At 47.8% G+C, this 15289-nt stretch overlaps 1 protein-coding gene across 1 annotated transcript; it reads left to right on the forward strand.

Moving 5' to 3' along the window:
* Positions 1-1196: 1196 nt before the first annotated feature.
* LOC122184415 (ectonucleoside triphosphate diphosphohydrolase 2-like) lies at positions 1197-13468 on the forward strand. Its single transcript, XM_042879344.1, has 9 exons — positions 1197-1568; positions 3925-4042; positions 5442-5592; positions 6324-6483; positions 7643-7858; positions 8834-9106; positions 9645-9740; positions 10613-10741; positions 11738-13468. Exons 1-9 carry the CDS (start codon positions 1455-1457, stop codon positions 11966-11968), a joined length of 1488 nt encoding a protein of 495 aa, XP_042735278.1. The 5' UTR covers positions 1197-1454; the 3' UTR covers positions 11969-13468.
* Positions 13469-15289: the final 1821 nt, after the last annotated feature.

Here is a 15289-nt window from a genome sequence, read left to right on the forward strand (position 1 = left end):
GTTCTCTTCCCTGCCTGGCTGGAATCTCCAGCTGGGTTACTTTGAGATTTGTATGAGTTTTTACACGGACACCTCGTACCTCAGACAACCTATCCAGACATGGCACGCAGAAGCAGATTGCAGTACTTTCCCTTGTGGCTGCATAGGAATATTTGCACATTTTTAGTTCAAAGAAGTTCAAATTCAAGTCATCAAAAAACCGCTCCGGCAACTGCCCAGCAGTTGGCAGAACAACTCTAACTTCATGATTTAGAGCCTCCCAGTCCACCTGAAGCAGGCGCAAAAATAAGAACCCCTTGTCTCAAGGTTGCCTCTTTTTCAGTGCCACAATGTTGGTATGAACTGCCATGAGCAGCCCACAGGCACGAGCCCTCAGACAAACACCCTGGTGTGAGCCACAAAACCCCAACATGACTCTGAATCTGCAGGAAAACAAGGCTTAAACAGCTCTAACACTACGACACACATCTCCAAACACACCAGAATGGTGTTTTTGGGTGCCATTCTTCTGGTTCTGCAGGAAGAGGCCTGACAGGGGAAGCCTCCAGTGGCCACTGGGACAAGTCTGTACCAATTAACAGCCCAGCTTGCTCAAGCCAAAAATCTTTTAGAGCAGCTGCAGTTTTATTACTGGACCCAATCACTAGGAAACTGATCAGAATACTTGAAGGAAATATCCCTCCTGTGGCTATGAGATTTTTCTTCAGAAATTCTGGTTTCAGAGATGTGTCTTTGTGACATAGGAAAGGAGGAAGAGGGGCACGTTTTGTTAAGTCTAGGGCTGTCCATCCCATGGGGATGCTGAGAAGGGGCATGCAGGCACTGATAGCGATCTCATCTCAGGTGGACAAACGGCCCGAGCAGCCCCCATAGCAAAGGGTAAGCCACCCAGAGCCTCCTGCACATGGAAACCCAAACACACAGACATTTTCCCAGTATGCCAAAACCACCTCTCACAGACAAAGGCATGTTGCAGGGAGTGCCCCAGACCCACAGTGGAGCCGTGCGCAGCTCTCGGATGAAAAGGAAACCCAGCTACAAGGAGTTTCCTGACTTCTAATTTTGGCAGCTCTCACTAGCACTGCCAGGCACAGAATACCAAAGCGATGAGAGTTTGCCTGCTTTCTGCTTATTAAACAGAGTTCGCCCAGCATTTTTGTTTACCTCAACACCATCGCCCAGGGCGGTTTCGAGGTTGCAGTGCTGTTGAGTGAGCGCCGGGATGGCACAAAGCCAGCTGCACCAACTGCATGGCCGGCCGAAGGACTCGTGGCTCAGCCCATGTGCTTCTTCTCATGGTCCTGCGGCTTGGGATTGGGCTGAAGCCAGAGACTGGCCCCGGCTCCGCCTTTCTCCTCTTTTTAAAGCCTGCCGAAAGGAGCCGCTGTCAGATGTGGGCTCTGTGCTGCTCCTGTGCTTCCTCTTTTACTGTCTGAAAAAGTATAAAGTGCTCCATGTCTTGGCGAGAGCTCCTTCCTCCCTGGCTGGTGATCGTGGCAGGACTGACAGGCATCGTGCTGCTCTGCGTCTCCACCAAAGATGTGCCCATTGCCCCGCTCAGGACCAAGGTAAGGGTGAATGGCTCTGCCAGGGGTGGGCAAACGAGGTCATGCAGGACAACATGCAAGAGATAACGTCCTCAGCTCCATGGCTTCTTGGGGAGAACCTGCCGGTTTCCTTGTGCTCTTTGGTGCAAGCTAGGCATTTGAACTACAAACAGGTGTGTTGTTGCTTTTTACATTCATCACACCACTGAGTGACTTAGTAGCCTGAAACAACTGATTGAGGGATCAGAACAGGTCTGAGGATGGGAGCATGCCGTGGCTTTTTCAGCCAAAGACAAACCACCCTCTTTGGGCCCAAGTGCCCGGCTCAGGGAAGGAGCAGGCTGACCATCATCCATCAGTGATGTTCAGTGCAGGCTGGGCAGAAGCAGCCCACAGCAGGAGCCATCCCACAGCAGGAAGGAGCCACAGCTTCAGCACAGGGAAAGAGCTGCATCCTTCTTGAAAAACAGTAGAGCTTTATTTTTTACTTCTCTTCTTCTGTCTCTTAATCTCTTAATTTTAGGCAAAGATTCAGCCTGCTCAATGCAGCAGTTAGATCTGCTTGTGCTTCTTGATGCAAAGCTGCTGAGATGAGCTCAGTTGCGTGATGTAGTTTAAAAGAAGTAAGTTAACACGCAAGTTCAGACACACTGCCCTTTCTCATGCTTGTCAAACTGAACTGGATTTAAAAAAAAATCCTATTGCTCCAAGCTCTTCCCAGCAGCTCTCTGTCCTTCCCTGATGTTGATCTGTGGCATCCATGCGGTGACCCCTTGCGCTCCCAGCAGCAGCCTCTCATTTTTTGAAGGAGAAAAAAATCCCAGCTTCTCCGCCAAGACCACTCGTTTCCTCTTCTCCTAGTGCAGCCGACACGTCCCTGCCAGAAATATGAGCTGTCACTCATGTGGGAGGATGCCAGCAGGCTTGGGTAGAACTGCATCCTTCCGCATTCTGCTTGGGCTCTGGCCCCAGCACTGAGCCCAGCGAAGCTGGAAGCTCCCAGAAGGGTGCAGGCAGTGCTCAGGGCTGCAGCCAGGCTCCATATTCTGCTAAAACCTTTCTGACAGCACAAACCTCTCTGAAGGTTTCCCCTCCCACTCAGCCGCAGTTATGAATATTTCTGTGCAAGATGCAGGTAAGACCATACACTGCCACACACCTCCCAGATCTCCTGCACTGATTCCCTATGTAGGAGGTGTCCCAGACTGCAGTAGTAAATGAAATCCTATGCTAGCACCAAGGCTGTTTTGAGCATGGGCTGCAGGGTACTCCAGCTCAGTCAGTACAGCATCATAGAATACCTTGAGCTGGAACAGACCCACAAGGGCTGGGGAGCCCAACTCCTGGCTCCACACTGGGCTACCCAAGCACACCAGATCCTGCACCGCAGAGGCAAAGAAAGCCCTTGGCCTGGCCACAGGGTGACTCCTGGCAACTTCTCCCTCCTCCACACTGTGCTCCAAGCATGACAATTCTAACCCCTTATGCAGGGCTTGATGGTAAAAGCATGAGTTCTGTTCAGCTTTAGGTGTTGTGTTTTGGACAGTACTGGGGTATTCCTCACTAGTTTGAGTCGCTTCAGCCCCAAAAATGCCATCAAAAAGGGTTTTCATGCCTTAATGCTTGGGGGTTTTCTTCTTAATCTCTCAAGTCTTGCTTTGATGTTGAAATGTGATCATCACAGGATGCTGGGAAACCCTTGGTTTTCTGTGTAACTATACAACAGGAGAACATGGCAGTGCACAATGTGTTGAGAAATCTCATGTGGCTGCTGCAGTTTCTACCCAGACGTCATCTTGGTCTCCATGGGACCACTGCATTTAAGAGCGCATGCTGCAAGTTCAACAGGCTTGGCACACATCAGAGCAAACTCAGATCACATCTTTCTCTCCCTGCAGTACGGATGTGAGATTCTCAGCTTCTTCAGAAGCAGGAGCAAGCCACAGCCCTCTGAGTGCTTCATGAAAGCCTTCTCTCTTTAACAAACCAACCCAAAAAGCAGTCAGTCTCAGAATCAGCTGACAAACTGCATAGATCCCTCTTCCACTGCACTAGAGCCTCTCCTGGCTTCCAGATGGCTCAGCTTGCAATGGAAGCCCTTTGCCTGCTTTCAGGAATAGCTGCAGAGCATGCCACTGTAGGAATTACACATCTCTGGGTATTTTTCTACTCCTGCTGCTTCTCATTCAGTAACGCTGCTGGTTCACAGCACATGCCCTTCACCATTTGTCTTCACCTCTTTCTTTGAATGTAAAAAGCTAACTCAAATAATGCAGTGTAGGCAACCCAGGGTACCTAAGTAACACTTAGCAGCCCTGCAGTAACAAAGAAGTGAGCACTCAGTGGTATTCATTTAAATCTTTTCGGGGTTTTCCAGTATGGCATTGTTCTGGATGCTGGCCCATCCCGCTCCATCCTGTTCATCTATCAGTGGACCACCACCAAGGCAAACAAGACCGGGGTGATCAAAGAATGTAGTTCCTGCACGGTGCAAGGTAAGGTGCCAGATTCATGCTTGCTGGTCTGTGGGATTAGTATGGGATGGATAAAAACAGAAGAAAACTGTGCATGGTCCATTACTGCAACTTCCTTGTCTCTTATATCAAGACAACGCTGCTGAGCTCCTCAGCCAGGGGAGATGTGAGCAGCAACGGAGGCAAGCCTGGCCACAGGGTGACTCCTGGCAACTTCTCCCTCCTCCATACTGTGCTCCAAGCATGACAATTCTAACCCTTTATGCAGGGCTTGATGGTAAAAGCACGAGTTCTGTTCAGCTTTAGGTGTCATGTTTTGGACAATACTGGAATACTGGGGTGTTCCTCACTAGTTTGAGTCGCTTCAGCCCCACAAATGCCATCAAAAAGGGTTTTCATGCCTTAATGCTTGGGTCTTGTTTTTTTGTTTGTTTTTCGTGTTTGTTTTTTTTTTGTTGTTTTTTTTTTGTTTTTTAATCTCTCAGTCTTGCTTCGCTTTGATGTTGAAATGTGATTATCACAGGATGCTGGGAAACCCCTGAACTCTCAGTAGCAAGGCAACCAGAGAACAAGCAGGGGATTGGTGCTCTTGCAGACTGCTAGCAAAGTAAGCCACCTACAAATAATACAAGGCTCCCTTGTTCAGGGGCTTGTTCAAAGACTTATTTGAAACTGCTGTAAGTTGTCAGCAGTAGGAAGAGACCAAGGCAAGTCTCCTTCCCAGAAGAGAGGCAGTCCTCAGTCTGTGTGGCCATAGGCAATAGCAGCTTAGCTCCATGCAGGGCCCAAGAGAACAAAGCTGATGGGAGAGGGACACACAGCCAGCAACGCAAGATGGGCAGAGGATGAGGAAGGAAGGCTCTTGGCTCTTTCTGGGTAGTAGTTCAAAACCAACACTTAAAGCCACACTGAACTGTGCTGGCAAGATGAGTCAGGGCTTGCACACAGCTTCCCTCTGCACAGCACCAACTTCCTCTAGAGCAGAGGTGCCCTGCTTGTAGGCTCAGGGTTCAGAAACCACCTCCGCCAACACAGGAGGAAGTGGCTGGAGGAGGATCTGGCACATCAGTTTCAGTGCTGTCTGCATGGCCTTTTGCTCATCATTTACAGTGGTTAAAGCCACTCTTTTTCCCCTCTGTGGGCTGAGACAGCTTCAGCTCTGTTGCAGCGGCCATGCATCTGATTCACAGTCACTCACAAGACGTCTTAGCAGCATAGCTGGGGTTAGGTTAATGCAAACTGGTATTCACACATTTACCATTTCGCTCCCAGAAGAGCAAGATGGAAGAACAGGAAGAACTCCTTTGTTCCACCTGTGAAGTGTCCTGTCTTTATGCATGTCCTGGAGGCTCTCTAATAACAGCTCTCACTTCTCCCACATATTCCCATAGAAAATTCCATTCTTTCCCCTGATCCTCAGGTCCAGAAATCCCGAACTACTCAGATTCTCCTCAGAAAGTAGGAAAGAGCTTGGATACATGTTTGAACTGGGCCCAGAGCAAGATCCCGGCAGAGCAGCACAGCCAGACTCCCCTGTACCTGGGAGCAACCACCAGCATAAGGCAGCTGAAGTGAGTGCATGTTGCAAACCCACACCCAGAGACCAGCACACATCATGTGGATCATTCTGTAAACAAATCTCACCTATTTGCTCTACTGTGTTTCACCCCTAATCTGCTGGTCAGGTAAACCTTCTTCAGCTCCCCATGCACTCAAGGGGAGTACGGCACGGCTGTGACCACACCACATCCCCCAAGGCAGCTATGAAGATGAGTCTTGCTACTGGTCACTTTGGCAATGAGGGCCAGGGAAAAATCTGTCAGTCTGGAAGCTGTTTTCACTTTACATGACAAGCAACACGAGGCTGCAGAGGTGTTTCTTGTCAGCAGGTTGGGAGCAGTGGTGGGAAGATCCACTTTATGATACATACTTTTGTGGAAACTGCTCTCAGTCACCTCATTGCTGGGAACTATCTCCTTTCAGACACTGGGTGAGAGTAAGGTCTAGAGGGAGAAAGTCCATGGGGTAAGGCCACAGCATCCCTCAGTGGCAGAGGGTACTAAACTCCCAAACTCTTGAATGGTGGCACAGCTGATCAAATCATATCTCCATCTGTATTGTGCAGGCTGTTCTTGCCACCAGTGCTGTGTAAGGAGAGAGGGAAGCAGCAGCAGGATTATTATGTGTCTCACCACGCTGCTACCCAAAATGGGGAAAAGAGCACATGTTCTGCAGCTGTGCCCACCGTGGGCTGCTCCTGGCAAAGCACAATAAACACGCCCTCTTTTTCTTTTCTGTCTAGCCTCAGCCATCCCACCCTCTCTGACGATCTCCTTGCAGCCCTGACTGTGGCCCTGAAGTCATCCCCCTTTGACTTTCAGAGGGTACAAATCTTGTCCAGCCCAGATGAGGAAGCATTCAACTGGGTTGCTGTTAACTACATTCTGGAGAACTTCTTCAAGGTACAGAATTTTTAGAGGCATGTTATATCCAACACCAGCTGGCTAGGGAACGTGATGTGACGTGGTTAAAAATGATTTGAAGGATCAAATATAACATTGCCTACACATGCTCGTGTAGCTGCCCTAATTTTCTGGACAACACATCAAGGACGCTTGCATCCATAACTTTAAACAGCCTGGTCCTCACTCCCCTGATCAGGTCCCTACAGTTCTACTTCCAAATGCATTGCTGCTGCCTGCAGGGTGTTCTGCAATTGTCACTGCAGTCCAGTTGTCTACAGGCAACAACCTGTAAGCAGCAGAGCAAGGAAAAAGCCCATAGGTGTTCCTCTCATTCTGATGCTAACAAGAGTATAGCTGGGTGTCCCATGCTGGAGCCCTGCCCTGTATTCAGAAGGTACCAACTGAACAACAACAACAAAAGTATATTTAATTTTCCTTGCTGACTCCATACGTTCTCAATCTGCTGCACCTCAGGAAGGATTCAAAGTGCAAAAGAAAAGCAGGCTAGATAGCAGCAACTGAGTTACCGCACAGCGGGGAAGTGAAAGGCAGCAGCAATGCACCATAATATAAAGCTACATAAAGATATAAAGATATATTATCAGCTTGCTGTTGATAAATTGCAGCAAGCATGCACCAGCTACGGAATTGCTAATCCTGCTGGCAGCAAGGCAGACTCCCCAAGCCAGCGACACAGTGCTCATGTCTGCAGTCAGTGTAAGCTTTCCTGTCCATATTAGTAACTTCAGCACTGGCAAAATGAGTTCTGGGGAAGATGAAACCGTAGGGTTCTTCTGATGGGAGAGTGCTTCAGCATTGAGGCAGCACTCGAAGCCCACATCTGCCCACCTGGGAACCTCCCTCTCACTCTCTACCACCATCTTCTCCCCTGCTCACACCATTGCTGAGATCAGCTGTCCCAGGTGGTGAGCCTTGTTTGCTCACTCTGGGGAGCTCTGTGCAGATGGCAGCCATTGCACAGCCATTGTTCCCTCCAAAGCCAGCAGTTTAGCATCCCTGTGTCCTGTGGGGGGAAAGAAACAAGTGGGCTGTACTGCACCAAAAGTTGTTTTCTCTGTGCACTAATGTTTGCATCTGACTAAAACCCAGATGTAGAAAGCCTTAAGAACTACTGCTCTGTTTCTTTTTGGGTCAGTACGACTGGCGAGGACAAATGGTCCCCTCTGGAAATGGGATGACAGGAGTCCTGTCCATAGGAGGAGCCTCAACACAGCTCACTTCCAAGGTAGAAGGGAACCAGGAGGGAGTGAGGCTGCAGCTGTATGGGCAGACACACACAGTGAACACCCACCACTGTCCCTGCCACGGCACAGACCAGCTCCGCAGCAGGCTGCTCTCCATGCTCATACAAGTGAGTATCTGCCCAAAGGGCTCTTGGAAGTTCCTAGATATTAGGTCAGCCCTTGGTACTGAATGACAGTTGCATAAGGTGTAGCTGCTTATAGGCAAAACATCACTATGTGTCTTTAGCAGATGGTGTTCACGTACCTAAAAAAAAAAAGCCCAGGGCATTTGTCAGACACGCTCTCCATGTCTGAATCAATGCTCTCCAAGCAGAGATAAAGGCACCTGTTTTCCTGGGTTCCCTACTGACAGGATCTTTGGCTCGCTACTTAACACAGTGGAGCACAAAGTCCCTCTCCTGAGGTGCTAAAATCACACTCAAGGTAGAGACCTGGATATCCTTCAGAGACCTGCTACCCACAGTTATGCTGGGGAATTCCTAGAGATGGAGAACACTCATTCTCAAAGGGCTTCTTCAGCCCCACACAGCTTTAGTGGGCAAGCAGCCAACTGAGAAGGGGCTGGGCACCTGCATGCCACCCAGGTCACGCTGGCTAATGGAGAGCATGGGGGCTAAAGCATCAGAAAACACTGAATTACCCATGCCTAGCTGGCTGCCTAATGCAAGCAGGATCACCTTGTGTTTCAGTGATCAGACTTGTGAACATGGGCAAAACAGAAACCACTTAGAAAGGAGACCAGAGCAGCCTTTCACTAGAAGTACCTTAATTCACTGAGCAGGTAGGGCCACGATTCCCACAAGCCAGGACTCCTCAGCCTCCCACAGGACATCCAGCTGCTGCAGCTCGCTCTGAACTCAGCAGGAGCTGGGATCCTGCTGCATCAGGCTGGGTCTTGCAGATCAATAGCTGAGATAAGGTTTGACAAACCTCTTGCAGCATGCCCACTCAACTACAACATGGTGTTATTTTAACACGGTGTTAGAAAAAACAACTCTTCCTCACGTGCATTTTATCTATAAAGCCTTGGGATGCCAACCTCCTCTCTCACTACCACTGCCCTTGTTTTATTCTCTCCGTAGGAACAAGGAAGTGCTACAACTGTGCCTAACCCCTGCTGGCCCCTCAGCTACTCCCAAGAAGTGCAGTGGAGCTCGGTGCACACGGGGCCTTGTACTGTCAGTGATGACACACTGGATATCCCCAACTCTGACCAGGTTTTCAACATCTCCGGCACCAGCAATCCCTCTGCCTGCATGAGACTTGTGCAAAGACTGCTCAACTCCTCCTCTTCCTGCAGCTTGCTCAATAATTTCCCCAAAAGTGCTGCCAAGCCCCTCCAAACCAGGTTTCTGGTGGGTTCTCATTTACTTTGGGGTAGCCAATTAGTACTGGGAATACAAGAAATGGTACCAGTTCAGTCATTAATTAATACAGAGGGAACAGTCACAGCCTCCTCTACTAGGCAAGTGGGCCAGTGCTCTGCTTAGTGCCACACAAGCTCTCTTGTCCTCTCCCCATGTTCAAATAAGAACCACAGGCTTCCCACCAACAGCAGTGAGAAAACCTTTTCATTCCATGTTCCAGCAATGTCTGCTTGTCAGACTCTGGGGCTTCTCTGAGCCATAAAGGAGCTCACATGATCCAGCAGGGATAGGGCAAGGTGGGAGCCACGCTGAGCAGGACCTCCTATACCAAGTTCTTGGTGAAACAAAACGATCCACTCCCACTTTGAGCAGACATCCATGCTCCACCATCCACATGTTTGTATCACAAACCTTGGATCTATCACTAGAATGTCAAGCCAGGACCAGTGCAAGATCCTGAAGACAGTGAATCTCAGAGAAGGCATCCAGAGGGAGGAAGTGACAATTGTTTTTGCTGCCATTGTAGGTGATTTCTGAGGCCATGGACTTCCTGAGGAAAACCACATCCTCTCCTGACTTGGGTCAGGCAGTCAGCAAGCTTTGTGAGATGTCCGTCAAAGAGGTAAATGGAATAATTTATTGTACAGGGATAGCGGGAAGCCAGGAACCTTTTGGAAAAGCCCACATGGGTCAAAACTAACAGAGTTATAAGTCACAGGCTTATTTTCCTTCCTCTCCAATCTCAGCTGCTACTCTTGGTACACTTACATTTAATCACTTGAGAAGCCACAAATACCTTACACTGCACATAAAGGAGTAAGCAGGAAGCCTGTCTACTCACTCCTGCACATCACTTTGATCTTCCTGTTATCCTCTGGTCTTTCAGTGTAAGGAACACACCTGCTCAGACTCCAGGGATTATCCCACTTTATCTGGGCTCACGCAGACCAAGCACAGGGTTTCCAGAAGTTCTTCCTCAGCTGGTGTCTTATGAGGGCACCTTCATTCAAAGCATACAACAACCAGACATCCTTTGCTTACTAACATCTAAACCAGCCAGTTCTTACAGGGTTTGCTAATGGGGTAGCAAAGTCCCATTAGTAGTTCCCTGAAGTTTTCTCTTCTGTTTGGAAGGAAAAGGCCTTGTTAGTGATCCTGCTGAGAGAAAGGCTGCAGCATTAGCTCAGCCTAAGCACAGAGCAGGAAGTCCTATCAAGCAGCTGACCTGCAGTGCAGCTGTACGAGACCTGGCTGCCAGTTCTGAAGCTCTTCAAACTGCCAGGTCCCTTAAACAGAGTGGGAAAAAGGCACTGAGAGGTGGCACTGGTTTCCAGACCACAGCCCAGAGTGACAGGACAGGGACTGAAACCCCCTCCTCCAGTCCTGCAGCCAGTCCCAGACAGAAAGGGAGCATTTTTGATGTGCCTGAAATTTAACTACTGAATATTTACTTTTTTTCCCCTCCTTTCATTCTTCCTTTGGAAACAACACCAGCTAGTCAAGGAGACCCAGACAAGCCTGGATGCACTTGCTGATTACTGCATTGTATCTGCCTTCATCTTTCATCTCAGTACAAAGGGATATGTTTTTGACTTCAATCAGTCTGTTGAGGCTGCATTCCAGGTCAGTTATCTATGTGTGGTACATCCAATTACAAGGGTGAGACGATTTCAATACAGCCAGACTGTGTTCAGTGTTACAAGACCTAACCAACAAGGTTTCTCCAAAAAGATATTTTTGCTAAATCAATTCACATTTGTTGTAAGTAAGAAAAAGAAGGTCAGAGAACTAGAGATTCCACTCATGAAAAACAGATGGGTCAAAACCTTATTCGAAGCAAAATTATCTGTAAGAATCCATGTCCAAGAAGCAAGTGAAAGAAGATTGCTTTGCCATCACTTAAGGCTACAGACAATGGTTGGATAATATTTCCTAAGCCACAAGATTCACCTTTAAACCAGTCATGCTTTACAGCTGGTGAAGGCAGCTGCTCCAGGATCTGGAGCTCCTTAGGAAAGCAGGATTTGATTCAGGTCCTCACACTCAAAAAATAGAAGTTTGCTCTTAAATTTCTCAGCTCACTAATAGAAGTGTGACTCCCCTCAAATGTGAGCAGGGCAGCATCAGTAATAGCAGTTCAGTCAGCCACATAGCAATCACCAGCCAAAACCAAGGTTAGGTTCCAGGTCCACGCAGCAAACTGAAAAGCCAGAAACAAGTGCCCTAAAACATCAGTCTGAGGTTCATTCAGCAATAGGACCACAAGCAAAACTACTTACAACAGAGATCCACCAGGGAAAAATCAGGCAGAGAGCAGGAGTAAAAACAGCACACAGGTACACCTCAGCTCAGAAAAGAAAGAGCTGCTCAGGGCAGAGCTTAAATGGAGCTCCAAGGGCAGCGAACAGAGGAGGTGAGTGGAAATCTCAGGTGAGGCTGTTTAGGGCAATTAAGGCATAGCAGTGCACTCAGAGCCCTAAGAGAGGAAGAGCTGCTCATTTCAAGCCTAATCCGTGGGTCAGTCTCAATTAAAGCATGCAAGGTTTTAGGCCTGTTCACAGAAGCACAGCTGTTCTACCCAGTTTTCCTTCTGACCTCTTCTCCTTTCCCTGTCAACAGACTGGTGACACATCATCTGTCTGGACTCTCGGATACCTGCTGAATCTGACCAACAGCATCCCCCAGGACAGCCCAAGCTTTCTCAAGGGCATTGACCCAGGTGTCTGGTCTTTGCTGCTCATCCTCTTCGTGGTGCTGCTCACTGGCTCGTTCATGCGCATCTCATACCGAGTGATGGTCAAGGAGAACAGCTTCAGTAACAGGAACAGCAGCGTTTTTGATGACAACTGACTTATTCCAGGACTAGATTCTTGTGCCAGAGGGCAGCCAACAGAGTATATACAGAAATCACACAGGTGAAAATCCCTGGAGGATGCAGGTGGTTTTCCTGCAGGACTCGAGAGTCTCAGTACCTTGTTTCAGCTTGCAACCATTTGCACTACTGTACACTGAAAAAACAGATTCTGCCATGCAGGAAGCCTGAGGTTCACAGTGGATGACAAGCTACACATTCTCCAAATGAGACCAGCTTGCACAGATCTTGCTTGGGCTGCAACTGCAATTACTTGTGTCAAACTAATGAAAACATTCCCTTGAGGAGGAGGCGGGCCAGGAGCACTATTATAAAGTTAATATTGAATAATCCTGTCTATTTAGGAAAAGTTATATTTAAAAAGGCATTCTGTCCTCTTCTTTGCCCACAAGAGGGAAGATGCCTGCAACATACCACTAATGGAGACTGGAAAAGCTCTAAAATACAATCAGAATACAGCTGCCAACTTGCTTGTACTCTCCAAGGAAGAAAACTTGTATTTTCTCCCTGCCACCACTCACCTGTCCTCCCATCTTGGTGGCAGTATCCATGTATTCCACCCAGTGAACGCTCCTGCTGACTGAATCCTTCAAAAGCAGCAGGTTTTGGTCTTGCTCTGTACAAAACATACAGAACATCAAAGGAGAAACCAAGGGCACAGATACACAGCTGAGTTCCTGTCTCTCAGCTGAGTCACGGTAACTCAGGGTTAAAACTGTCCATTTAAACACTTTAACCAGGATTTATATTAAGATGTTTTATCTCACACTTAAAATTGGGTGCACGATGGCAGCTCACTCATGTGCACTGAACTGCTTGTCTCCCTGCCCCTGGAATGTGATATTTAACACTGTCCTTCAGGCAAGAACAGACTGAGGAACAGCAGCTTTCCCAGTTGTCAGCCCCACGACTTTCATGTTAGACTGTGACCAAATCGACTTTGCAGTCCAACATTCAGGATTCCTCTGGGATTGGCAGCCGTTCCAGCTCTGGTCCGCTCTGTTCTTCTAACAGGAGCTGCTGTACAATTCTCCACGTTATTGTGAAGAAAATGGATGGATTCAGACAAATGCTGACCTTTGACTAAAGCACTTAGAGTTCACCTCTCAGAATGCTTCAGAGACTTAAACACACAAGCTGTTTAAAGCCCAAGGCACAAGTGACTTCAACTCACTGCAGACCACTTTAAACAGAAATTTAAATGCTCACAGATGCAATGATTTGCCTTGCAGGATATTTAAAGCTACCATGGCACTCAAATCCTTTCAAACCTGGTTATTAATCCCTTGTGTTCCTAATTCACATATAGGACAACCCACCCCTCCCACCCCCACCTACTAATATTGGTGTGTTCATGAATTTTCAGGCCAACTAATGAAGGTCTGGAACCTGTCAGTCAAGTTTGGAGGGGTGTGGAAACAGACTGAAACAAGCTTCATATTCATTTCTTTGAGTTGCAGGTTAGATATTTTTAATTATATCATGTTATTAAAGATGTTTGAATAGACTGTCTGTGTTACTCTTGGCAAGAGATCAAAGCAGGGCTTTTATTGTGAATACAAACTGTTTCAGAGGAGAGGATGGGGGATGCTGACTTTGCCTCTGTTTACTCAGGAGTTGTTATGCTGTGTTCTTCTGGGGTACACAATGAGAACCCCTGAAGGCACTTTCTTCCCAGTGGCAGGGAGGCAGAAAATGACTTTAGATAAGTTGGCTGCTGGTATTTAGTTGATGAGAGACACGTCAACATCTTTGATGTGTTCTTTGCTCAGACCATCTGAAGAAGGAAGAGGAGGGATTCAGACAAGCCTGCGCAGAAGAAAAACTGAGGTTATTGGGGAGTCAGCAGCACAGGGGAAATCCTCAGGACTTCCATCCTGCTTCTGGGAATGCAATCATAAAACAGCTGCCACACACCGGTGGTAGCTTTAGTCTCTCCTTTGCACCACTCTTCCTCCAAACACAGCCACTGCTGTCTCTTCAGCTGCAGGTTGATGGCTTGTATGTTGTGGTACCAGATGAGAGTAGACAAATTTGTTCTCCTACAATGATTGTGCTGCCCATCCCAACAGGCAGCCCCAGTAGCCAGGGCAAACCAGGCTTCAAATGGGCAGTAGTATAAGTGCTATGCAGCAGAAATAAACAATTACAGGTGTATTCATTAGACACTGAGCTACATTGGTCTTTTAAAAGCCCTGAAGTGTGTTTTCAGCCATAAAAATAAGAAAATGCAAAATTGGGAACTTACAAGAAGAAAGGAAACCAATCAAGGTAACATGCTCCTCTCTACCAACTTCCTACAGAAGCAGCTCTGGCATTTCAACACCTCGTAAATGTGCAGAACTAATCCCCAGATTACCTCGACAGCAGAAATCTACTTAAAAAGAGATTCTAGATTACCTCACTTACTTTGAAACAAAGATACTTGCAGCCTTTGGTTACAGGGCAATGGTTAACTGTGGAAATGATTAATAATGAGGGTTTTTAATCTGTGTGTAAATTCCTAATGCATAGCTCCAGCCCTTCTCACTGTGGGCTGAGCCATGGGAGAGCTCTTCTGGCAGGTAATGTCTTCCTACATGTCAGTTCAGTTATGCTGCTGTCAGCAAGTATCCATAAAAAAGAAATCCTAAGCTCCACAAACACAATAGGTTAGCTGACCTGCTGCTGACAGAATAGCTTAAGTTTCATGTCAGCATGTTTGTAGAAGTATATTAGACCCTTGTCTTTCTTCCAGTTTATAGTACTTCCAAAGTATCATGGAATCCCAGCCAATACCTCTCATCCAGACTGTACCAATGAACTGCCACGGCAACTGAGATAAATCATGGTTCAGTGCCTGCAGTCCTGCAGTACCACGTCCAGCACAACAGGACCAGACTAGCTCCATTCTTCCTGCTCTGAGGCACCCAGGCTCCCAGGAACTGTGGGAGAAGGACATGAGGTGAGCCCTGACATCTTTACTGTGAGGTGCTGGAACAGCTGCCCAGAGAGGCTGTGATGCCCCATCCATCCCTGGAGGTGTTCAGGTTGGATGGGGCCCTGGGCAGCCTGGGCTGCTATGAAATGTGGAGGTTGGCAGCCCTGCCTGTGGCAGGGGGTTGGAATTTCATGGTCCCTTCCAACCCGGGCCATTCTGTGATTCTGTGATTTTAAACTGTGTTCTTATACCATGCCTATGATCATATATCAGATAATCTTCCAGCAAAGTAGAAAGCCATATGATGATGTTAGTAGAACTAACACTCCTACTTCAAGAGCTAATTCAGAACTGAAGTAGATGGAAATGCTATTAGTAG

Source organism: Lagopus leucura, unplaced genomic scaffold (assembly GCF_019238085.1).
Source record: "Lagopus leucura isolate 7727_CA_CO unplaced genomic scaffold, USGS_WTPT01 Super-Scaffold_100022, whole genome shotgun sequence".
NCBI lineage: Eukaryota > Metazoa > Chordata > Aves > Galliformes > Phasianidae > Lagopus > Lagopus leucura.